The sequence below is a fragment of the Dryobates pubescens genome, chromosome 13 (genome assembly GCF_014839835.1).
Source record: "Dryobates pubescens isolate bDryPub1 chromosome 13, bDryPub1.pri, whole genome shotgun sequence".
In the NCBI taxonomy this organism is placed as follows: Eukaryota; Metazoa; Chordata; class Aves; order Piciformes; family Picidae; genus Dryobates; species Dryobates pubescens.
The window spans coordinates 29,402,754-29,427,170 of NC_071624.1; the positions used below are offsets into that span (position 1 = coordinate 29,402,754).

Below are 24,417 nucleotides of genomic sequence, written 5' to 3' on the forward strand. Positions count from 1 at the left end.
AGTGTGCCAGCAGCGTGTTTAGTCATTCTGGTCAAACCTCGCCACTGCTCCTGGCCGTTTTGTCCTTGCAGTGCTGAAACAAACCTGCTGGAAGACTCCAGCCCCATTAGGAGGACAAAAGGACATCAGACCTGCTGCTACTGAAGGGAAACACGTCTTGGTGTTGAAGTGTAATGCAGAATGGGTGGCTTAGAAATTCCTGAGGTAACTTTCTCTGCTCAAAAGGCATCTTTGGGAATTATCTTTTTTTAATCTCTTTTTCTTTTTTCCCTTTGTTTTTTTTTCTTTCTTTTAGCTCCCCTAAAATGTAGCTCAGGACATTGACTTTGGGGTGAGCATACATCCTGATACTGAGAGGCTTAGTACTGAGTGTGAGAACAGGGATGGCAATAAACAGCCAGATCTGAGGTAAATTATCTTCTGAATCAGAGTATTTAACACATTGAGACTTGTGGGTTTTTTCTTGGCTTTAAAGGGGCATTCTAGAACGTGTCTATGTTACTATCAACACGTTCATTTATGATTAGCTTGGCATATTTTTACATCTCATTTATTCTTTCCACGGGGGTGTTCTAAGATGCTGAAATTAATTGGTCAGCTTCATTTTCTCTGGTTTGTTAGAGTAGTGCCCTGAATGGATTTTGGATGAGAGGTCAGAACACCAGAAAATAAAGGGGGGGATTCAAGTCTTGAGGGGTTTTAAAGCCCTTTGGCACAAAACAGATGCCTTTGACTTCCCCTGATGTCTCCATATAATGCCCTTCATAAAGCTGTCAATATTCCCTTAAGAATCTCCTGATAAATATTTTCCTAATCCAAGTGTGTTGTCTCTGGAGATGACTAACAGTGCAAGTTTTGACATGGCACACAGCTCCAGTAACGCTTGGTTTTGAGTGCCAGAAAATGGAGGGAGATAAGCGAAGAACAGGGAGAGGACCAACTGCGTACATCTCTGCTTAGTCTCTATTTTGATCAAGCAGTGCTGAAAGCAGACTCTATCACATGAGAGAAGCCACAGCACAGCTCTGTGGGGCTGGAGTTTTGTCCTTCCTTGTCCCAGTGTGCACCTCATGTCAACTGTGACTTTGATGGAGGGTTAATCACTGCTGCTGTGGCATCAGAGTGCCCAAAGGATCTGGGCAGAGGGACATACTGGGGAAGCCTGATCCAGCTCCAGGATGTGGAGGTGGTGTGATGGAGAATATGGACAGAAAGGGAAGAAAGCAGCAAGGAATGGGAAGCAAAGGAAAGGAATGCAGTTATGTAGATCTGGAGGTGAAGGTCAAAGGCTCCATGTGACTGGTGGCTGATTTTTTTTCTTACCATTTCTACGTGTTGCTGTAAACAGCCCCAGGCTGATCTGAAAGTGCTGAGGGGCAGAGGCTGTAAATTACAGACGTTGTTCTCCTTACAAAGAGAGCAAACAACTTGAAGTGTCTTTGGCTTCCAGCATTTTGCTTGCTTGTTCCTCCATTGCTTCTCCGTGTGTTGAAGTTCCTTTGTTAGATCTGATGTAAAGTCTTGCTCACTAATGGAGCAGGGACACTGCCTGACCCAGAGGTGCTGGGTAAGCAGTGCGGCCACCCTGGCAGCAAGGCAGGGTGGGATGATTAATCTTGTATCTGCCTCCCCTCCCACCTCTGCCTGCTGCTTGATGTCCTGGCACTTGCCCTGCCTCGATCCATGCCGAGGGCCGCTGGTGTGTGGGACAAGGCTGCCCTTCCCTCCTGTCCTGGTGGCCCCTCAGCGCTGTTCTCATGAGCATTTGGGCCTGAGGTGGCCGAGAAACAGCTTCAGTGTTTAAAGTGATAGGCTGAGTTTGGCGCCTCTGAGGTGAGGGCAGGCGCGAGGTGTGCCCCAGCACCGGGGTCGCCCTGCCCTCCCTGCAGGGACCACAAGGACCGACCCCTGGAGCTATGGCAGAGCCAGAGGGGACCTAGGCCTAGCCGCCGTCAGAGAGGCGGCGGCGGAGCTCCGATGGTAGCGCGGCGAGGAGCGGGAACCACAGCCGGACCGAAGCGCGCTCCTCAGGAGATGGCGGCGGAAGGACGCTCCCACCGGGTTAAACGGGGTGAGGCACTCTTTGGCCGCCGGCGGAAGCAGCCGAGTACTGGGGCCTGCGCGATACGGCCTATAAAATGCGTGGGGTGGCGCGGAGGTCCGGGCAGTCGGAGCTGGGGCTGGCTGCGTGCGGATCGCTTGGGCGGTGGTGGCGGCGGAGCGGCAGGCGCTTAGGAGGAGGAAGAGGTGGTGGTGGCGGCGGTGGCGGCAGCCTGAGAGACCCCCGCCTGCAGCCTCACCGCTTCCTCTTCTCTCGCAGGGGGTGCGGCAGCGACAACCACCCCCGGAGCCGCGGGCTTCGTTTCCCCTCCGCCTTGCTGGATGCTCTGGGGCTCGGTCCCTGAGCGGGGCTGCCGGGCCAGCAGTCCCCGCTGTGGCGGGGCCATGGGGGCGGGCATCGGCAGGGCGTGGAGCCCCCTTCCCTGCTGAGAAGGCCCCTCGTCCTGGCGCCGATGTCGCGCTGTCCCCTCACTCCCGGCCCCTAAGAGACTGCCCCCCCGCCGCTTCTTTTCCCCGCCTTGCCCTCCCCATGCCAGACGGAGCCCCTCGTCTCGGAGACGCCCTGCAGCAGCCCCGCCGGCCCGGGGGTCTGCGGCTGCCCCCGCGGTATGAGAGGAGCTGCCCCCGCTGCCGGGGGCAGCCAGGAGAGGGGCAGGCTCCCACCCCGCCGCCGGTCGCCGTGAGGCGGCTGTAGCTGCCTCGGCTGGAGGAAGAGCCCCTTTGTTTCCCCTCCCTCCTTCCTAGGGGCTTCATGCCCCGCTGAGGGATGATGGAGGTGGTGGGGGACTTTGAGTACAGCAAGAAGGACCTGATAGGACACGGAGCCTTTGCTGTGGTCTTCAAAGGTCGCCACCGCAAGGTAAACAGCGATGGGCTTCAGCCTGAGCGGGGCTGGTTACACAACCCCGGGCCGGGGCAGGGGTCTCGCCGCGGGTTCGCAGCCGTCAGGAGCCCCTCCCGGTGGATGACAGCTGGGGCGGGGGGGTCACCTCTGCGGAGTTTTGTTGTCATTTGGGTGTTTGGGGAGGAAAAAAAGACAGAAAGGTGCGGGGTGGGTTGAGTTACCGGGGCGGGGGCGGCGGGGACGGGGCCCGAGGCTGGGCCTGCGTCCTGGGCAGCCCCGGCCTGTCGCTGCTGCAGCCCCAAAGCTGAGCAGCCGGCTCGGGGCCTCCATAAACCCTGCTTTTTTTTTTTTTCTCCTCTCTTTTTCCCCTCCCCTAAAGAGCCAGCAACCTCTCTGCATTCCCACCTCTCCTCCCTGCTGCTTGGTAGCTCCTTAATGTAAGGGCGAGCGAAGAGTTCCAGCTGTATGGGAGACTGAGCCCTTTGTTTGTCAGGAGGGTCATGTTTATCTCGCTGGATAACGAGGCATCTAATGGAAAATTGTCTCCTTTGGGACTGGCTGAAGATTTCTTAAATTCTGAGGTGTCTGGTTTCCTGGCACGGCTCGCTAATCACCCCTGATATTCATAGTTAGGTTATGATGCTGTGAGAGTTTATTCTGGTAGTGGTGCCTGAAGTGCTCTGCTTTCCAGAAATAAACTCCTCAGATTCATCATCTTGGAGCATTAGGGCAGTACTCACAATTTGGAGAAGCACGGTGCAGTGATTTGGGGGTTAAAAAAAATAATGGAGAAAAGGAAACAGAAACTTTATAAAGGCCAATGGAGATGCTCTCGCCATACAAATAGTTTATTTTTAGATAATACATCAACAGAAAATACATACGTTTCCTTAAAAATCCAGATGTTTTCTTGTGCACTTTTCAGATGGAAATAGTAAGAAAGCTGAACATGGGAAGTCTTTAAAGGAGGGTAAAAGTAACTCCATCCTTTCCAGAGGACTAAAAAGCAGATATGTAGCACCACTATCAAAAGAACAAATGGGATATGATTACTGCTTTTGTTTTTTAAATGCTTTGGAATCCATGAAAATGCAGTGTAGCTGCAGCTGGATTTTAATAGCTGCCTAAGCTATTGTGGAATGAAATAGTTCTTGATGGTGTCATGTGATGTAGCAATCTCTGGTGGGTAGAGTAGGGGTGATCTTGCAACCTTTTCTCCAGTGCTTTAGTAGCTGCTTGTAAGTAGATAAGAAAACCCACCTCCAAATCTGAAGCTGACAATACTGTTTTGTTTGCTTGTTTCCAGAAAACTGATTGGGAAGTAGCCATAAAGAGTATTAACAAAAAGAACTTGTCAAAGTCACAAATCCTACTTGGAAAAGAAATAAAAATCTTAAAGGTATGTTGATTTGCAGTGACTTTTAAAGCTGCTTTACTTGGAAAGGAAAAGAGACTTTTGACCTAGTTCACTCCAGGTCATGGGTAGTGTCGCAGTAATTGCTGTTCTGCCTTTCGTTTTGTTGTTAGTTGCAGGAGGAATCCAGAACTGAAAAGATCAAGGAAAGAAGGGAAAATAAAAAGAGAGGAAAAGATAGGTGTTTTTTTTTTAATTCTGGAAATGGTCTCTGAACAAGTGATGGGCATGCTTTTGGAGTTAGAAATAGAAAATTGCTGTAGAACCACTCTGAGCTTTGCTTATTACACACAGAGAAAACTTTGTCCTTCAGGACGGCTAATGTGGCACCTCTCCCAAGCAGTGCATGCAAGGAAAGTCATAGCTCAGGGTAAAACATCAGCCTTTGATCTTCCTTCATCTTCTTTGCCCAAAGATGCTTTGAAAGCTGAAATCAGCATGCTAAATTTGATTCCTGCAGCAGCAGTCTTCCTATTTCTGAGTTGTGTTAATTGACTTAAAATGTCTAGCGTGGCTCTAATGAAGGAAATGAAACGGAGCATCACTTAGCTTTTCAGTACCGCTTTACAGACACATCTTCTTGGATGATCTCATAGTGTGCTTTGCTCTCTGAACTTCAACACATCTAATTTTACATATCTTTGCAGTAGTAATAGTGCTGCCTTCTTTCCATGTTGCCTAGCTTCTTGAGATGGATCACTATTTTGTATACAAATATATATATGTAAGGTACTGGTATATTTATTGTACACCAGCAATTGTAGTGTTGGATGCGTTAGTTTGCTGCAAGTACTGATGGTTTATTGGAGCTGTTCAATGAGTTTTATTTGCTGTTTGATCTGCTTTCCTTTTTATAGTAAGGTTGACTTGAACTTGTTGGATTTGATGATCTGCAAGGCCTCTTTTAGCCAAAACAGGTCTTTGCTTCTCTGGTGTAGCTGATTGCTCTGCTAAGCAAGAAATAGTGTGAGACGACCAAATGAAAGCGTGTAGCCAGTTTCCAGTGCTCATTAAGGATCTTGTGCTGTAGTGCTTTCTGTAACAAGACATAAAAGTTCTGAAACCAAGTGTTTTTATGACCTCTGGAGATATTGCCTAATTTCCTATTCCTGTAAATATTGTCTGGATAGCTGAAATTTCCTCCAAATTCCATCAGATGGTCAAAAAGATGCTACCTGTCTCTGTGAAACCTGACTTTTTGATTATCACTTAGCATATTGACTGTAACATACCAATAGGCTGTTTCCATAATACAAATATTTTGTTTTACAGGAGCTTCAGCATGAGAACATTGTAGCTCTCTATGATGTCCAGGTAAAATACATTTTGATGCCTTTTTCTTCATTAAAATCTAATTATGAACATGCAGTGTGCATACACGTGTGTCCTGAGTAGGAAACTTTGAGTGGCCATTTATTTTGTGTCTATAATAAGAGATAGAAATCCAGTGGCAGAGGAGTTCTCTCATCTTCAACATACTGCACTGATTTTGTGTTGGCTCTTTCTAAGACTTGGAGATCTTGGAGATCTTCTCCAACCTTAATGATTCTAAGATAATAATCAGGATGCACAATTGCAATAGAAAGCTGTGAGGAATATGGTTTACTTCCAGGCAAGTGGCAGCCTGAGAACCCCTGCAGGGACTGTTTGTGTTGTTTGATCCTGTCTCCAGAGAAGAAGCATCAGCTGGCTGGGCTCAGAGCTCTGTTAGTGACAGGAACTGTTCTCCTGAGCTCTCCTTGTTTTCTTGGCCCTATAATTGAATTGGGAAGTGGGTGTTTGTGGGTAACAAATGAATACACCGGAAGGAAAATCTGCGAGTAGGAGTTGATCTGAATGGATAAAGTGACATTAAGAAGTCAACATAAAGCATGAGCAGCATCTTTGAGATCTCTGTAGCAAAGAAATGTGTTGTTATAGCCCTGTGTCACAGTGAGGGAGAACTGAAGGAAACAGAAGAGCATGATCACACATTGCCTCTGTTCAAAAGGGTAGCATAAAAGCTAAGCAGACATTTGGATCTTTTCAAGTAGCATTACATTGCTTCAAGCTGTCTTCCTCTCTCTATTCCCAGGATTCTGCCTGATAAGGGGAAGGAATTAGTTTTTTACTCTGTGGGGTACTGTGTTCTGCTTTATTAGGAAGCACCTTTTTTGTATCCCAAGGCCTCTAAGTGTTGAGTAAAGCTAAACGTGACATCATGTAGGTTACACAGCCATTTGTTCTGCCTGGGTAAGAACTATACTTTTATCTCCTGGGCTCAGTTCTTGCCTTAAATACAAAGTTACAGTTATTTGGGGCCTTGCCTAGTTAAGGCAACACAAAATAGGTATTTTGACATTCTCCAATGTTTTCTGTCTTTACACATTTGCATCCTAAGAGGTTTTCAACTGGGCATTAGATGTGTGTCTCTGTAGCTGTAGAAATCTGTGTTCACAAAGGTACGCACTTGGCAGGCTCAGGTTTTATTGCAGTGCCACAGGACATGGACTGACTTCTGTTGACTTTTGGTACAAAGTGGTGACGTTCATGCAGTAACAGACTGCGCATCAAAACTTCCTGTTTGGATGTGTCCACTCCTTTCCCTCCTGGGTCTTGACTTTAGAACTCTGCATTTTGAATGACACTCACTGCTCTCAGAGGGAGAGTATAGTGCCTTGTGCTTCTTGAAGAGCCCCAAGTTTTCCTGAGTATTGCTAAGTAGAAATAACCTCTTGGCATCCTAAATTTAGTATATCCAGACATCTTAAAAGAAATTGGAGTTGTTGGCCGAGGGTGTTGGTGTGTGAGTAAGCAGCTGAATTTCAGATGTATCATTTTACAGCTGTTCATATGTGGAGACCACTTACTAAGCTTTGCAGCTCGACTTGGGGCTAGTTCTAGATTTGTATTTTGATGACCTAACTTTGTGTGTCTTTTAAGCCTCAGAGAGGCTCTTGCTTGTGTTTATGTACAGAGCATCCACAGGGGAAGAGGACAGAGCTGGACACTTGCCTGTGATTACTTTCCCAAAGGGTTATTTAAAACCTGTTATGCTTTTCTGTTCTGCCATAGGAGTGAGTGAGAGACAGGACTTCTTGGGTGATCAGTTCTGTGCTCCCCATCTGAGAAGGGGATAGTGCTGCTTGTCACTGACTGTTGCATTTAAATGAAGAGTTAAAGCAAAGAGAAGGGAAAACCTGGGTCTTACACCTTGGATATATTTCAGATACATTCATGGGAAGCCAAGCTTGGCAGAATGATGCTTCTTCCACAGAAGAAGCTGCTTTGCAAAACACAGTCTAAAGAATGTGACACTTGCACAAATAAGCTCTTCCCTTTTTACACAGGGCTATGTTTGTGAAGCATTATACATCATTAACTTGTATGATTGCATTAATTTATAAGCCAGCAAGAATGAACACTATGCAAGGCATTCACGTGTCTAGTAGGCTGTTCCACCTACTAATTTTCTTGAGCATTTCATGTTCTAGCATGCACTGCCCTTTTTTTTTTGCTGCAGTATTATGAGCATAGTGATATGGTACAGCAGATAAGACTTTAAGATTTCAAGCAATTCTGAAATTACAGAAGCTATTTTTTTCCCCTTCAGTGCTGGAGCCAGTGGAGTCTGTGTCACAGTAGGATGTTCTCAGTGTGACTGGGACTCTGTTTTATTTTTATAGTTCTGTTGGTCTGAAGTTTTTCTTAACCTTAGACAGTTGGAAATAAGAAAATAATCAGGTTTCAGATGCACCATTTGGCAGACAGTTTAGCTGAATAATCCAAGAACTGATTGTTGTACAGAGGTTTCAGATTGAAAGGGTGGTGTGCAATATAATGGCAAAATGAAGTGGAAAAAGTATAAGCTAACTGCAATGAAGAATAAATATTTTTACATCTCATAGTATCACATGAAATTATTTGCACTTAATGGCAGCACTTTAAAGCCATATCCCTGCACAGTAATTTAGCATCTATCTTTTAAGTCTGAGAATGAAAGGGTAATTGCTATTTTACATACTGCAAAAGGCTTCACTTGGAATTGTTCTCACAGGAGACAGTTAGATCCCTTCTCTTTCATCTCTATTTATGCTTGTGTCCCTGTTGCACGGTCTGTGACCAGTGGCACAAATCAGTAGATACACCATTAAGATTTTAATTAGATCCAAGGAGAACTCGTGAGCCATTCTGCTGATAGTGTCTGAACAGCAAACCTTCTACGTGGCTGTTGCTTCAGCTCTTCTGAACACCATTTTGATCTGTCACTCGGTTATGTGTAGGGTCCACTGGCTTCAGTTGCTAGAAGTGCCCATTCATCTGGAGACACACCCGAAGGAACTGTTGTGCCGTTAATGTTCTGTGTGTGCTGGTCGGCAGCAAAATCTTTTGTTCTGGTGCCAGGGCGATAATTGCCCTCGATTTCTGTAAGGTAGCTACATGCAGCTCTGGCAGGTTTGATCTGCAGTTAAGCATTTTATGTAAGCAGAGCATACCCGTGGTGTTTGTGCCATCTCTGAAGGCTGGGGATCTGCATGCCCCTGAGTGTGGAGATCAGAGGTTCTAAGACTGAGTGCTTTTGTGGAGGTACTTAAATATGAGCCCTCCATCTGTGAGAGGCAAATGTTTTGCAGCAGTAGGGCTCTGAAAAATAAACATGCAGCTCACCTCTGAATGTGAAATGAAGTTTTTCACGAGGCACAATGCTTTAGAAACACCAGAATATAATGGATGGGTTGCAAGATGTAACCTATTTAGGAGTTGTCTTGAGCAAATGTTTGGTATTCTCTCATTCAAGAATAATAAAGAAAAACCAGCCTCAACTCATAATCTCTAAAGCAGTTTAAGAATGCAGCTTTTTTCCCCTGGTGGTGCTGTGGGATGTCATTCATCTGCAAAAGAAGATCAGTCTTGGATGCTGTTAACTGGGGAAATGGAGCCCACTGTTTCTCAAAAGCAAAAAGGAGTCTGAAATAACCTCTAACTCACCAGCATAAAGTCAGCTGAGGTCCTTGGGTAAAGTATTATACTGAAGCATGGAGGTATCAGTTAAGTTATTTGGAATGTGCTATATATAGGACATGAATTTACAGTTTTGTGCAGTTCATGATCCCAAGTGTGTGCCGAGTAGAACTAATCTCTTGCACAGTGCCAGACAGTGCCTGTTTTAGCAAATAATTTAATTCAAAACCTCTTTAGAATGTCAGCCATGGGGGTGAAAGCCTGCAATGTATCTCGGAGATAGCGTTGGAGAAGAATGAATTAATGTCTTCACTGGATGGAGTCTGGAGTTGGCTGTTTGAACAGTAGTTTAGGGAGAACTAATTTCTAGTGTGTTAGTGGAGAAACAGTATCTGAACATGAATTGTTTCTTGTCTTAGCTCGTTGGTACATAGCAGACAAAGTAACTGCAGCTGCTTTTGCTGTCCTTGAAAGCGGTGAGAGCAAGTGGGAACAAAGCCAGTGTCCTGGTACCTGCTTCTCAGCCTTTACTAATAGACAAGTGCCCTTGAGTTCTTACCAGGGATGCTTATGGAAGGAGCCATGTTTATGCATAGCTGCTGTTTTACCAGTGGGAATTAAGTATTGCTGTCTGGTTTACCCGAGGACTCCAGCTGGTCTGGTCGTGTTGCATTTGCTTCTTGAAGCGTTTGCTTCAAGCATTGTAGCGTGTGTGCTCTTGAACTTGGTGTTTCACAGCTTTTATTGCCTCCATACCCCCATCGTGGCTGTTCTTGAACCGCTGTCTTTTGAATGAGGATGTCTCAGTATTTGTGGTGGGGTTTTTTCCCCCTCAACTCCTTGATGAAGCCTTTTGTGTTTGTCAATATCCTTCCTCACTGGGTGTGGAAACAGTCATAAGAAAACATTCTGTTCAGACAAGTTTTCACACACAAAGAAAAATCCTGCCCTGCAGAAGTAGTAGAGGTTTGGAAATACTCTCTGGCAGCTGATGCTAACTGGAAGGTTGGTTGTGACAATACTGGGCTGCAAGGAATGATGCCACTGTAGGTGTTGAAGGTCAGGGACAAGCAGTTAGAATTTGCTCTGACCCACAGAACCAAAGAGTCGGAGTTACTACACAGCCCTCGGCTTACCTGCTCTGCCCAGATGCAATAGCTTCTACTCAGAACTGGTTCATAGATCTTGTAGCATGTGAGCACATTCAGTGTTGGGTGTGCTGTGAACAGTTCTGCCTTTGCTTTGTGCTGTGCAGCAGGTCAGGCTCCTTTAGCACCTCCCATATATATCAGTTAAGTACAGCATTTCACAGAACAGAAAATGAGTGATACAGCTATTGTGGTACATTTCTCCATGGCTGATTGCTCTTTTATGTGAATAATTGGCAGCATGCATGCTCTTTGAATCCTACAGGCACATGTCAAGTGACATTTACTCTGAGACTTAACATTTAGTCAGAACTAACAAAATGTTCGGTCCTTTAGGTGATAGGAGCCAAATGTGGTAGAGGCTGCTGCTGTGTTGCACTTGCAGAGCGAAACAAAAGTATCTGCAACGCAGTGAGAAACACTCTTAAAAAGATCTGGACCAGCCCTTTTGCACTAAATCATGAGAACTTTTGCCAAGTGTATTTAATGTTTCAAAAAAAGAAGAGTGTATTCTCTACCCCCAAAAATAATTAAAAATATTGAATATAGCACAAATGAATGGCTGAGAAATAATCAGATAGCAGCAGTGCACAAGCTGTCAGGCTAACTCTCCTGCTCTTGGGACACAAACTGCAGCTAAACAGAATCCACAGACTTGGAGCAAAACCAGAGTAACTCTTTATTTGCCATGGTTTTTGCCTTGGCAGCTCACTAAGGGTTCCTTGCAGACTTTCAGCTTATTCTCTAGGAGGGCTTCCTAACTGAAAAGAAACGTAGGGAATGTTTCTGCCAGCATGCTTGAGTTCTAGCAACAGCTGTCAGAAGTAACCATGGATGTTTTGACTTCTTTTTCAATTAATGTCTTTTAAATGGAACTGCTGCACCGAGCTTGTGATTTGGGTTGGAACTTCACATCCCCTGAGACAACTGTTGGAAGTCTGGGTTTAAAACACACAAAGTTTGGGCAAATATGTTGCCTCTTAATCACTTTCATTTAAGTTTATCCATTAGCTCTCAGAATTATAAAGTTGTCTCCTATTAACCTTTCCTACCTTTTGCTCCATCTCACAAGTAAAGCCTACATTCAGAATAAGGAGCTCAAGTAGGCTTCTGTCAAGAAAACTTTAAGCAACAAATCAAGGCATGCTGGGCAAAACTGTTCTGCGATTGTTGCAACACAACACACACTTGTTTTGCATGAGGATTTCTCCAGATAGAGGTGTAGGTCAGGACAACTCCAGCTGCAGTAATTTTATGATCTGTAAATGAATGTAAATTTCTTTGAAAGCTTTGTTACCTGTTTCAAGGAGCACTTTAAAATGGCTTGCTAGGTCAGCTTTACTCCTGAGTGTCAGATCTGAAACAGGCAGGTTTACTAATCTTTTCATTTTGGAGCACTTTGCTCTGCTTAGCCAGTCAACAGAAATCACAGCTCTAGGGAATGATGCTGGGCATAGCTTTGTTCTTCAGCAAAATCATTTAGAAAAGAATAATGTGTCTGTAGAACTGGCTTGTGTTTTCTCCCCAAATGGAGATCACATTCCCAGTCAAGCTGGCCAAGGACTCTTAACACAAAATTTGAGCAACTGTGAGGGGATGAACAAGTCCAGCATTTTTGAGCTAAAGCTTGCGTTGGTAGGGCATTGAAACAGGTTTTGTTGTGAGTGAGTTGTGATGGGATGCAGCTGGGGAGCCTGGTACCAGAACTGTGCAAAGTATTACTTCTGCAGTATTAATTAGGCAGAAATTTTGACCAGTCTGGGCAGTTCTCTTTGTGACACCTCTAATCTGCTCAGTTGCTTTAACAAAAAAGGATTATCCAAGCTACAGTGAGGAAACACATTCTACTTTTTGCTAAGACTTTAACCCAGTGACTTGATTGATTTATTTTGAATGATATTCTAGATTAAAAATAAATGATGAGCAATGCTGTTTGAGAGAGATCTAGTGTAGTCTGTAGGAACAAATGAATTTAAACAGGTGAGTGCTAACACAACAGGACAAATCATCAGCTCCATGTTTCTGAAGAGAGCAGTTTCATTTGAAAGGACTTTGTTTCCAAGGGAATCCAGAAAACACATTCTCTTAGTTCTGTGATGAATAAAAGTCTGTCATGAGCTGAGCATTACATACTGCCATAAGCTGCTGTTTTTGTACAGAGTGTGTTGTGTAGTGGAGGCAGTGACGCTGTGGAACATCTATTTCTGATTCATGGGATTGCTATGTTGGGGTGGAAATCCACTAGCTGAGCTGCTTTCTTGTCGCTGGAGAGCGGACAGCTTCCATGCTTCTCAGCACACATCACAGTTGTCCTTTAAGTGAAGTGATCCTCAGCGAGCAGAAACTTCCATTTCATACACTGGGATTTCAGAGTTGCTATTTGGCATCCTTGGGATTCCTGAAAGAAAGGAGGAATCTTGTCTTGGAAGATAGTATTTAAAGGAACAGTGTAGAAAGAAACAACATTTATCATTATGTATTTTTAGTAATTTACAAAGCAACTAATTACCTTTTTTTTATTTCCCTAATGCATGGATTTAGGTTTATAGGGTTGCAAATTACCATTCATGCTGGCCACAGCTGTTACAGAGACACTGAACAATTGGGACTTCCTGAAATGTGATCTGCTGCTGCTTTAATGTTCTATATTGGTTGGAGTTTGCCTTTCATTCCTAACAGATTTGAGTAACGTTCCTAGAAATGTGCTTTCTTGGAAGCTAATTTCCAGATGTAAACAAATCTGTAATGTGCTTGATGTTCTGAGCTGGAAAGAGCCTCAAGTGCATTTCTGTAACATAGATGAGAGCAGCTAAACTGAAAGCTTCCAGAAAGTGAAGCAGCCTAATACAGTCTCCAATTAACTGTGAAATATCTGGTTTGTCTGGAACTGTGCTTACTGCAGTTATGTGTGGCAGGTATCTGTACTTGTGATGGATTGGTTTTAATGGCTTGTGCCAGCCGTGTGCTGTGTGTTGTTGGTTTCCCTAGCCTGGCTCATAGAATCATAGAATGGCGTAAGTTGGAAGGGACCTTAGAGATCATCTACTCCAAACTGCCTGCCATGGGTAGGGATGCCTCTCAGCTACACTCATCCAGCCTGGCCTTAAACACTCCCAGCAGGGAGGAGGCATCTACAAACTCCCTGGGCAACCTGTTCCGGCGTGTCGCCACCCTCGTACTGAGGAGCTTCTTCCTAATTTCCAGTCTAAACTGACTCTCCCTCAGCTTCAAACCATTCCCCCTTGTCCTTTGGCTAGGCACCCTTATGAAAAGTCTCTCTCCAGCCTTCCTGTAGGATCTCTTCAGGTATCAGCAGACAGCTCTAAGGTACCCCAGAGTCTTCCCTAGGAAGAGCCCCAGTTCCCTCAGCATCCTCATAGCAGAGGTGCTCCAGCCCTTGGATCATCTTTGTGGCCCTCCTCTGGACTTGCTCGAACAGCTCTTTGTTATTCTTATGACAGGGACACCAGAACTGGACACAGTATTCAAGGTTCATGGGGCCGTTTTAACTTTTCTTTCCAAAGTTTCCTAGCCTGCCTTGTTAGTGGGCCTTGAAAATGGCACTCTTGTGGTGGTTCCTGTCAGTATAGTCAAACTGGATGTGTGCTGAAGTGATAATACCAGCACTGAGAAAAGTGGTCAGATTCGTGTTTGGGATTTTCTTTTGCCATGCCATCTTCCTTCTTACTATTTCTGACATCAGTTAGCAGATCACAGATAGTTCTGCTTCCCACTGCAGCTTATGCCTGGCCATATCTGCTCTGGTATCCCACTCTTTTCCTTCAGCTATCTTAAAACCCGTATTTTCCCACAAACTGACAACCTTTGTTTGTGAGGTGAAGTGAAAAGGAGGTAACATTCTGTGTAACTAAGATAGGTTGGACTTGATGATCTCAAAGGTCTTTTCCAACCTGGTTAATTCTATTCTATTCTAAGAGCGTAATCCTGTTTATTTTATACTTGCCTTATGTTCCTTTCAGTCTTAGCTCAGAGGGAAAAAATGCATTTGCTTTATAAAAGGTCTCTGAGTGTCTTCAGCTAAGCTGTTTTATGCAGGAGACTGTGGAAAACAATGTTGATTATAGGCATAGACAGGTAGGCTCTTTCCTCTCACTGAGTAAATATTTGTAAAAAGGAAGAATGTTCTTGTTGCAGTGGGGTTTAAGCACAGACATTTGGACTGCATTTTTGTGGTGTGTGTGTAGATAATTTACAGTAGAAGTTAGCTAATCTGTCTTCCAGTAACTTTTACCCAGTTACAAGAGAGGGAATTAAGGTTGCAGATAGGTCAAAGGAGGTCAGTGCTTTGGAAAATCTCAATAGGACTGCCATGAAAAGTCACACCTTTGCTGTAAGGCATTTAGTTCCACAGCAGGGACATGCTGCTGCCAGTGACTCACCGAGGGAGACACTCCACAGGAGTATGCATGATTCCTGAATTAATGACCCTACAAAGCAGCATTTGGGAATCTGTTTATTCCAGACAGTTAGCTGCTTTGTGATTTCTGACTGACCTTTGGAATTCTTGCTTAGGAAACCTGTTGTCATAGCTAGACTGTCTTGTTTATAGTTTGCAATTCTGTCCAGTATATTTGTGTTTAAATATTACTGTCCTGTTAGTGACTGATTTCAGTGATGTCTGATAGCAAGAGTTTATTTAGAGGTTGTGTTGACAGAGCAGTTGAAGGCTAAGGGAGTGGCACAGAGTGGAAACTGATGTCACACACTGTATGATGCTCTTTCAAATGATAGCTTTAGTGTTCAGGATGTTGCCTGGTGGATTTTTTTTTCTTTAACCTATACAAATGCTCTTTAATACATGAAGTGTTAAATGGTGGGGAATGTACATATTTGCTGCCCTCTAAAACAGTGACTTTAACATAAGGTGTCTCAGTTGATTGAAAATGCTCACATCACACTTGGTTAATTCAGGTACTGAAAGCTTTGTCTTGTCACATTCTTAAATGGGATTTGTTCTCCTTCTCTTTCAGGAAATGCCCAATTCTGTCTTTTTGGTAATGGAGGTATGTATTAACATGTTTTTTTCTGGCTGATTTTAAAGATGATTTTTTGGACAAAACCCTTTTTGCCCAAATGCAAAATGTGGTGCTTGGGGGTATGGTTTAGGGGTGAACCTTAGAGTAGGGTTATCAGTTGGACTTTGTGATCCTGAGGGTCTTTTTCAACCTGAATGCTTCTGTGATTCTGTGACAATAACCATGACTTGTTCTGAAAACCAGGTTAGTTTCCTGGGCACTAGTAAATTTCTCAGCAGTGGCTGGCCCATAGATTATTCAGTTTCATTTTATGACACTAAGTATTGATGAAGTGTAACACCTCAAAGTCTTCATTTTACCAATGAGTGACACCACTTTAAGGTGAACAGCTGGAAAAGATGTCCTGATTTTTTTGTGAAGAGATTAGTAAAATTTGCATGAAAATTCTGCAGCAAGTATTTGAGTGCTTGTGTTTTGACTAATACCTTTTCTCTTTTCAACAGTACTGCAATGGTGGGGATTTGGCAGATTACTTGCAAGGTAATTGATTGCTGTGTGGCCTTGTTAAGAAGGCCCTGCATTACATGTTGATATTCTGTATTCCTGTTATCCATTGCTGTTCCTTTCAGGGTTGTTGTTTTTTTTTTCTTATGATTTAAATATATTTCTGTTCAGAGAATGTAATTCCACAATGCACTTTTACCCTGATGTGATTTTTTTAGAGTGTCTTTGTCAGAGTAATTGAATTCACCAGGAATCCATGTGGTCTGTATTCTGGCTCCAGTTATGCTCCAGAATGCTGTTTGTTGAGTGTATGTATGCCACTTTGGCAACCTGAAAACTAAATCTTGAAGCTGCAGGGGAGGCATCAGGGTTTTGCATTTGTTTCAAATGTCACTCATCATTGAAGACAAAACCCCACAATGAGGTGAATAAAACAATGCAGAGAGAGAAAATGCTTTTTGCCGCTGCTTTCAAGACAGTTGGATGTAACATTCCCACATTTACAAATAGGGGAGAGGGTGCAGCTAACCATAGAGACCATGCTGGCAAAAATGTGTGCTTTTCTCTTTCTAAAGTCATATTTTGAGGGTTGCTCCCAGTGTTTTCACTCCACCTGCTTTCTTTTCCAAGATGTGAGCTCAAAAATACTTAATTACTTATATAACAATGCTCTCTGCTAAGAGGCATTTCTGGCTTAGGAGAGATTTTACCTCTCAGCGTGGCTCTGCTGAAGGTGCAGGCTGAAGTTACAGAACCATGACAAATGGATTCTTATTACAAACAGAATTTGGAGCTGAGATGTTAATCTTCATACTTTTTCTTGATGAAAATATTCTTCTACCTGCCTCTTTATCTCAGTGTGTTGAAGGGAATCTTTTTGTGAGCAGCTATTGTTATGGTAACTGTGTGTATTAAAAGCCTAATTCACTTCCCATTAAAATCCTTGGAAAGACTCACACAGTATCATCCAGCTCCTGCAGTCTGTACTTCTTCAGACTGCAGAATGAGATAATACCTTCTGAAGAGACTTTCAGAAGTACATTTTTATTTTTTTTCCCCTTCTCCCAAATAAATTTTATCATGGATGAAATTTTTGAGCAGAGTGGTTATCTGTGTCCCCATAATAATCTGTTCACAGAACAGGTTTTATGGCCTGAAGTTGTAACATGATTGTAGAGGTATTTAGTGTTCCAAACTGTGAAGTTCTTTTTATTTTCTTGGCTCCTTTGCCTTTTTAGTGAGTTGAGGCTTTAGTGATGAAAGAATACAAGAAGGCTGCAGAGGGACTGTTTCCAAAGGCTCATAGTGATAGCATGGGGGGCAATGGTTTGAAATGAGAGAAGATTTAGATTGGGTGTTAGGAACAAGGTCTTGCTGTAAGGATGTTGGAACACTGGAACAGGTTGCCCGGAGAGGTAGTTGAGGCCTCATACTTGGAGGTATTCAAGGTCAGGCTTGACAAGGTTCTGAGCAATCTGATCTAGTAGAGGATGGCCCTGTTTACTGCAGGGGGATTGGACTAGATGATCTTTGGAGGTCCCTTCCAACCCAAACCATTCTATGGAGAAGTTTTACAGTTCCTGTACTACCAAATTGAATAAACTACTGTATAAACAGATAATTTGGAGTACTGCAGCTAGAGCAGAACTATAGAGATTGTCTATGTTGTTGAGAGCATATGCATGGGTAGGAAAATACTGGAGGTTGGATTGTTCCAGATGTAATTCATGCTGATTTGATTGTCTTCATCGTTTCCCCAGTTGTTCATGGTGAAGTTCATGGCTTTTTGCCCCAGTAAAATGACATTTATTTTCTCATCTGCTAATGTGTGTGTTACTTCCAGCTAAAGGAACTCTCAGTGAAGATACCATCAGAGTGTTCCTCCAGCAGATTGCAGCAGCCATGCGTATTCTGCACAGCAAGGGAATCATTCATCGAGACCTCAAACCGCAGAATATCCTGCTGTCTTATGCCAGCCGGAGGAAGTCAAGTGTCAGTGGCATCCGCATCAAGATAGGTAACTAACTGTGCTCTCCTTTGATCCAAAGCTAAACACTCACTGTTGGATTGTTTCCCTACTCAGAAGTGCTTTTTTAGTTAAAGCACAGAGGGTTGTCTGGATACGGTGTGGATAAAATTGACGCCAATCAGACAGTAAGTCTGGAGTGATTTATGCTGTAATGCAGATTTGCAGTATAAGATTGAGTCATAGAGGCCTCCCTGATTAAATCTGCAGGAAGAAGAAACCTGTTTAGCTGATGTTTCTAGTACTAAACTGTTTAGTTAGACAGAAATCTGTAACTTTTGAACCTTTCAGGTATCCTGTAGGCCATTTCAAACTTGTGTGCTTGTGAGAGTCCAATTGCAGTTCCACTTGGTTTTGATTTGCCTTTGTTGTTGCTGTGGTAGACTCTCCTGCTAGTTGAGTAGTTTAGAAATGTAGGTTATGACCTGTATTTGGCAGAAGGAGGTTAGGCATTGTAACTGGGGAGTGATGTCAGCTATTCAGGATACTACTACACTCCTCTTCAGAGGATGTTTCAGAAGTTTGAATCTCATTATTACCTCTTGAGTGTCCATTTAAAAGTACCTTGGGTTTAACATGTTTCTTTTCTATGTTTATCTCAACCAAAATATGACATCTATTCCAACTGCATCTTCTAAATAATATAGAGGAGGGGAAAAAAACCTTCCTCTCTTGCTGTCCTCACTTGATAGTTTTAGATGCTTCTGCCTACGTGGAAATTTCAGGAATCTGAAAGTTGACTTCTTAAACTCATACCTGACATGATTTCACTGAGGCAGATTTGTATATTCATCACTCCTAATGAACCATTTATATTTAGCCACTGACTTTAATCCTTTCCTGCTGACGCCAGGCAGAGTGCTCTGCAGCTGGAGAGGTGGCTGAGCAGCAGTTTGTGCAAATGATGCCACTGCTGTTTCTTGGCTTGCTGTCTGCAAGATAATACATTATCCTGGCAGTGTGACAGAGATTTTACTGTTCCATGTAGCTGGCTGTGTATGATACTTGTCTTTTTCTCTCTGGTAATTGTACAGATTTCATTTCCAGACTTTGACAAAAAAAAGGTGAAAATTCTCTTTCTTTGCCTTGACAAATGTGTTTCTTTACATAGCTGACTTTGGTTTTGCTCGTTATCTGCATAGCAACATGATGGCTGCGACTCTGTGTGGTTCCCCTATGTATATGGTAAGTGTCAGTATGTCAGCTTATGGTGCTTATCTCAAACATTCCTCTACCTGAACAAAATAGTTGGCAAGTGCCTGATGTTGCTTCAGAAGTATTAGGGGCAATGTGCAGTTCACCTTGTGACAGTTTTGCTTGCTCCTATTGTTGTGATTTGGAGGTCATGATCCATAAGGAGGACACAGAGCTGTTGGAGCGAGTCCAGAAGAGGGCCAGAAAAATGACCCAAGGGCTGGATCACCTCTGCTGTGAGGCTAGGCTGAGGGAGCTGGGGTTGTTCAGCCTACAGAAGAGAAGACTCTGACCTCTCAGTTGCTTTCCAATACCTGAAGGGGTCCTACAGGAAGGCTGGAGAGGGACTTATCATAAGGGTGTCTAGTGACAGGACAAGGGGGAATGGCTTGAAGCTGAGGGGAGAGCAGGTTTAGACTGGATCTTAGGAAGTAGCTCTTCAGTATGAGGGTGGTGAGAGTCTGGAATAAGCTGCCTAGGGAAGTTGTGGGTGCCTCCTCCCTGGGGGTGTTCAAGGCCAGGTTGGATGAGGCCTTGGGATGCTGAGTCTAGTTGAGAGGTGTCCCTGCCCATAGTGGGGATTTGGAGTAGATAATCCCTAAGGTCCCTTCTGACCTAGGCCATTTTATGATTTTAACAGTGGAGAGAAGATGAACATTTTTTCAACTGCAGAAAGGAAAAAATCTCAGAGAATTAAAAGGCAATATATCATAACATTACTTTTTTTTTTTAGCAAAGTAGCTCCATCCCCACTTACATACTGTTTTGTTTTTCCCCTGAAGTAGGACATTATCTCTTTGCCAGTATCTAAGAAATAACAAGCTGGAAAAGTTTTACACTAGTAGATGGGGAAAAAAAACCAGTTTAATTCTAGTTACTTAATGCCTTCTCTCACATGTGGGGTTTGGGGGTTTTTTAACAAAACAATTTGGAGTTAATTGCCATTAATTTCTGCTAATTAGTGTGGTAGTCAATTGAGCACTGAACCATCTGACTTCACCACTACCAACACTGTACTGTATGATCATGGGAAGGTCATTTTGCTTTCTCTGGACTTGTTTTTGTGTATGTCAAATGTATCCACAAGAACTGTATAAACCCAGCAAGTAAAATTGACCTCTTAGTCCCATCCACGCTAATCACTAGATGTTTGCTTTGGAATATCAACATTTCTAGTTTCCTCTGGGTTTGAAATGTAGCTTTCATTTCAGGTGGAATTTTCAAGTCCTCTGGTGCAGGTTAAAATGTTCCTTTGGTCTTTCAATAAAGTGGTCTCTGCTAATACTGCTCTGACAGAACAACTGTAGAATTCCTATTGCTGTGGCTTTGCTTTGTGGTGTTTTTTCCCTTCTAAGATTGTGCTGTTCTTTCCAGGCCCCTGAAGTGATTATGTCTCAACACTATGATGCTAAAGCAGACCTGTGGAGCATAGGAACTGTGATTTATCAGTGTCTTGTTGGAAAGCCACCTTTTCAGGTAACATTTTATTTCCTTTCCCCTTCTTTTTAGTCTCAGGGGCATTCCAGGGCTTTTTTCCCTGTCATGAAAACAGAAGTAAGCAGTGATGTCTGAGTGGAGTGTTGGTACTTCAAAGGCTAGATTTGCTTGAGGATACCTAGGGAGAAGTTGCTTATGCTTTGCTCAATCCAGAGGAAATGTATAAGGAAACTCAGTGCTGAAGTCACTACTGTGCTTGGGGGCTTCTCCTGTAATGCCCATATGCCAAAGCCTCCTTTTTGTGTGTGGTACAGAGGTACAAATGTTATTTCCTCCATGAAACTGAACTTTAATTAATGTACATTTTTATTTGACAGGCCAACAGTCCTCAAGATTTGAGAATGTTTTATGAAAAGAACAGGAATTTGATTCCTAGGTATGTCACTGTGGCCTTTCCTGTCACTTACACTTGTTGATTGCACTCTTTTTCATCTTTGGGAATGCCTGGGATTCATAACAATATCTGATGTTGCTGCCTTTGCAAAGGCTGAGGTATGATACCACTGAGTCATGTTGCATCTTGCCTTCATTGTACCTTGCTGAGTTGAAAGGGTCCTGTACTAAGGCTGTAGAGCATGTACAGTGAAGACTCAGGGACATGGCAGAATGCTGACTTCCTGAAATTTAATGTGCTATGCATTATTTAATGCATGCATTAAATTTAATGCATGTTTTACCTCCTCTTGTGTGCAGCATTCCTAGAGAAACATCAGCTTATCTGGCTGACCTGCTGTTGGGTTTGCTTCAGAGAAACCAAAAAGATAGAATGGACTTTGGTATGTAACATTTCCTTTTGCTCTCTTGACTTTCCTTATTAGCTGTATTCACGTGACCAGAATAACTGTCTTGACCTTTGTGTGCAGTACAGTATGTTTCATGTACATTCATTTCTCTGTTGTTATAAAGCAAGCAGAGTAGTCAAAATGAATCATTAGGTAACTTCTGTCAGTCAGGAGTTACCTAAATAATGACACAGAAATTATGCACATAAATTAGTACTGAAACATAAATTAGTTTAATTATTTCAGCTGCAGCCTTTTTTACCCCCCCCCAGTGTTAACTGCTATACCTTACACTTCATGTCACAGTCTTCTGTTACTTTAACTGCTGGTTTGGCTTCAGACTAGGAGCAGAGGTCTCTGATTCTATGTGGGGTTGGTTGCCTCAATGTAATAAAGTTTTGGAGGAGCCCATTCTGGAGGAATGGAGTAGATGCTTTGTAAGGCCCCTTCCAACCTAAGCCATTCTATCATAATGAAGGTGTTACTCCTCTGAGAACCAGGCATGGGGGGTTGTGTGTAGATGGGATTGGCATAACTCAATTTAACTGCTGTACATAAAAATTTAGGCAGAAATCTTAATCCAGAGAGAACTCTTGATAATTGGGTAAAATGTCCCAAATTATAGTGACAGTATTCAGAGGCTGATACATAAATCCCTTAGAATTACCACATCCCAAACATGATCTTTGAGTAATTGATCCCACTTTGCACTCTGGGTGTGCTGATCCCTACAGTTCCTTCAAACATGGGCAATTCACTCTGTCATTTGTGGTAGTGGGAGAACACATTTGTGCTTAGAAAGAAAAATAGAAAGCAGAATGGCAGTGATGAAAGTCATGTTTTCCTTGGCTGAGCCACTTAAGGGCCTCAAAGGGGCTGCTCTGGAATGTGCTTAGCAAAGGGAGTGAAAGGGAGAGTGTATAACTGAGCCCAGCTGCCTGTTGTTAAAGTAAAAATAGCTTTGGAAATCTTGCTGATCTTCCAGCAATGTAAAGCAGAACAGCAGGTGCTGTACAAAAGCTCGAGAGCACCTGATCCTCGTGGTGAAGTTAATCATTACATTGTCCTTGCCTTACCTGGAGCCTCCCTTCCTTATCACCTCGTGGAAGGGAAGGTGCTGTTGAAGGAAGAGAAGATACTGCAGACCTCAGACTTTCTTTTGTTTATTTTTCTTTTCCCTTGCTGTTTGCTGAGGCCTGATGAACAGCCTTGGTTTTCCTCCACTGTTAGAACGTGAAAGTTCACAAAGCTCAGCAGCTAGCTTCCACCATCCCTCAACTTCCCCATACCAGCTGAAGGTTGCTTCTTCTAGCATAAAACTTTTCCTTTAAACTACTAGCCAGCTGGTTTTGCTAAGTCAGTTAAATGCATCTCAGCACATCCATTTGCAACAGGAGCAGACTGTTAAAACAGTAACAAATTAACTGGTGACACAAATTAATGGGTGAAAGAAATGTATCATTTTTATTCTGCTTTATGCTATGAACTGGCTGCACAGGACTTGTTCTGCTAGTGGGAAGTGGGAAGGAGAATGGCTGCTGCTCTGTTGTCATTTTCAGCCACCTAAGGAGCAGCATTAATGGGTTGAAAAGTTAGCCTCAGTCCTTGGGAATGGCAGAAGTGAAAATGCTGTCAGGGTTTGATGTGAGAGATGCTGCTCATTTCGAAGAGCAAACTGAAAGTGAGTGAGCACAAGTTCATGATGAGTATGGGAAGGTTCCTGTGTCTGTGATCCACAAGCACAGTCAGAAAATGTCCTCCAGTGATTCAGTCTGATCTGCCTCACTGCCTGTTGTTTGAAGTTCTTCAATTGATTTTTTTTGTTTCCAAATGCTCTAGCAACACACAACCTAGAAAGCTTTAATCTTTTATAAGCTACTCAAACTCTCTGGCTCTGAAATATTGATTGTGGGAAGGCAACCATTTATTGTCATCCATAGTACAGCCTGTAAACTCTGTGGCAGTTGTAGATGTACTCACCATGGGTTGTTTCTTGTTCTACAGAAGCATTTTTCAACCACCCTTTCCTAGATCAGATATCAACAGTCAAAAAGTGTAAGTAGTTCTGGTGTTCTGCTTATTCGTGTAAATGATGAATGTTGGGGGTGGAAGTGAGGAAAGATCTGCCAGATCACTGTTCATGAGATGTTTTCCTGTGTCTGTTGTTGTGCTCTGTGGTGGGGCTGTGTTTGGAATCCCTTTTTTGCATTATGCTAGACTGAAATGTGATTCTTATTTACTAGTTCCTTTGACATTTCAAGTGAACTTAAATACCCTCCTCTGTTTAAGGATGTGCTGTGCTTCTAAGCTGTGTAAGGGTTTATGAATGAAAAGCAATGAGGAAATGAGTTTGAAGGCTGAAGCCTTTCAATATTTTCTCTCTCCTGGGTTTTCCTCTTCTAGCTTGTCCTGTACCAGTGCCCACGTATGCTGGCTCTGTCTCCGGCAGTTCCTGTGGCAGCTCTCCTTCGTGCCGTTTTGCTTCTCCTCCAGTAAGTTCTCTGGTTTACAGAACAATCTTTAGAAAGCATTTTCATAGCATGGCTTAGGTTGGAAGGGACCTTAGAGATCATCTACTCCAACCTTCCTGCCAGAGGCTCCCACCCTCATCCAACCGGGCCTTGAACATTCCCAGGGAGGAGGCATCCACAACCTCCTGTGGCAGCCTATTCCAGGGTCCCACCACCTTCATACTGAAGAACTTCTTCCTAAGATCCAGGCTAAACCTACTCTCCCTCAGCTTCAGACCATTCCCCCTTGTCCTATTGCTAGACACCCTTATGAAAAGTCCCTCTCCAGCCTTCTTGTAGGATCCCTTCACGTATTGGAAGCCAGCTCTAAGGTGCCCCCAGAATCTTCTGTTCTGCAGGCTGAACAACCCCAGCTCCCTCAGCCTAAACTGACACTACAGTGTTGCCCACTATTTCAAACAGCCAATTAAAATACATTTTACATTTCTTAATGCCTACAAAACTGTAATGGGTTGGGGCAGGTCCCCTCCCCACCACA

At 43.4% G+C, this 24,417-nt stretch overlaps 1 protein-coding gene across 3 annotated transcripts in view; it reads left to right on the forward strand.

The window, feature by feature from the left end:
• The first annotated feature begins 1,810 nt into the window (after nt 1-1,810).
• ULK2 (unc-51 like autophagy activating kinase 2) overlaps nt 1,811-24,417 on the forward strand; it is a 41,904-nt gene continuing 19,297 nt past the window's right edge. The window contains exons 1-13 of one of the 3 annotated variants that reach the window (XM_054167093.1): nt 1,811-2,071; nt 2,321-2,920; nt 4,212-4,304; nt 5,592-5,633; nt 15,400-15,432; nt 15,909-15,945; nt 17,753-17,926; nt 19,047-19,120; nt 20,504-20,605; nt 20,944-21,002; nt 21,320-21,402; nt 23,413-23,463; nt 23,812-23,900. In XM_054167093.1, coding sequence (XP_054023068.1) covers nt 2,828-2,920; nt 4,212-4,304; nt 5,592-5,633; nt 15,400-15,432; nt 15,909-15,945; nt 17,753-17,926; nt 19,047-19,120; nt 20,504-20,605; nt 20,944-21,002; nt 21,320-21,402; nt 23,413-23,463; nt 23,812-23,900 — 930 coding nt within the window. In that variant the 5' untranslated portion in view covers nt 1,811-2,071; nt 2,321-2,827. Of the gene's footprint in view, nt 2,072-2,277; nt 2,921-4,211; nt 4,305-5,591; nt 5,634-15,399; nt 15,433-15,908; nt 15,946-17,752; nt 17,927-19,046; nt 19,121-20,503; nt 20,606-20,943; nt 21,003-21,319; nt 21,403-23,412; nt 23,464-23,811; nt 23,901-24,417 lie in introns of those variants that run through there. The other 2 variants (XM_054167096.1, XM_054167094.1) reach the window with 2 other exon arrangements.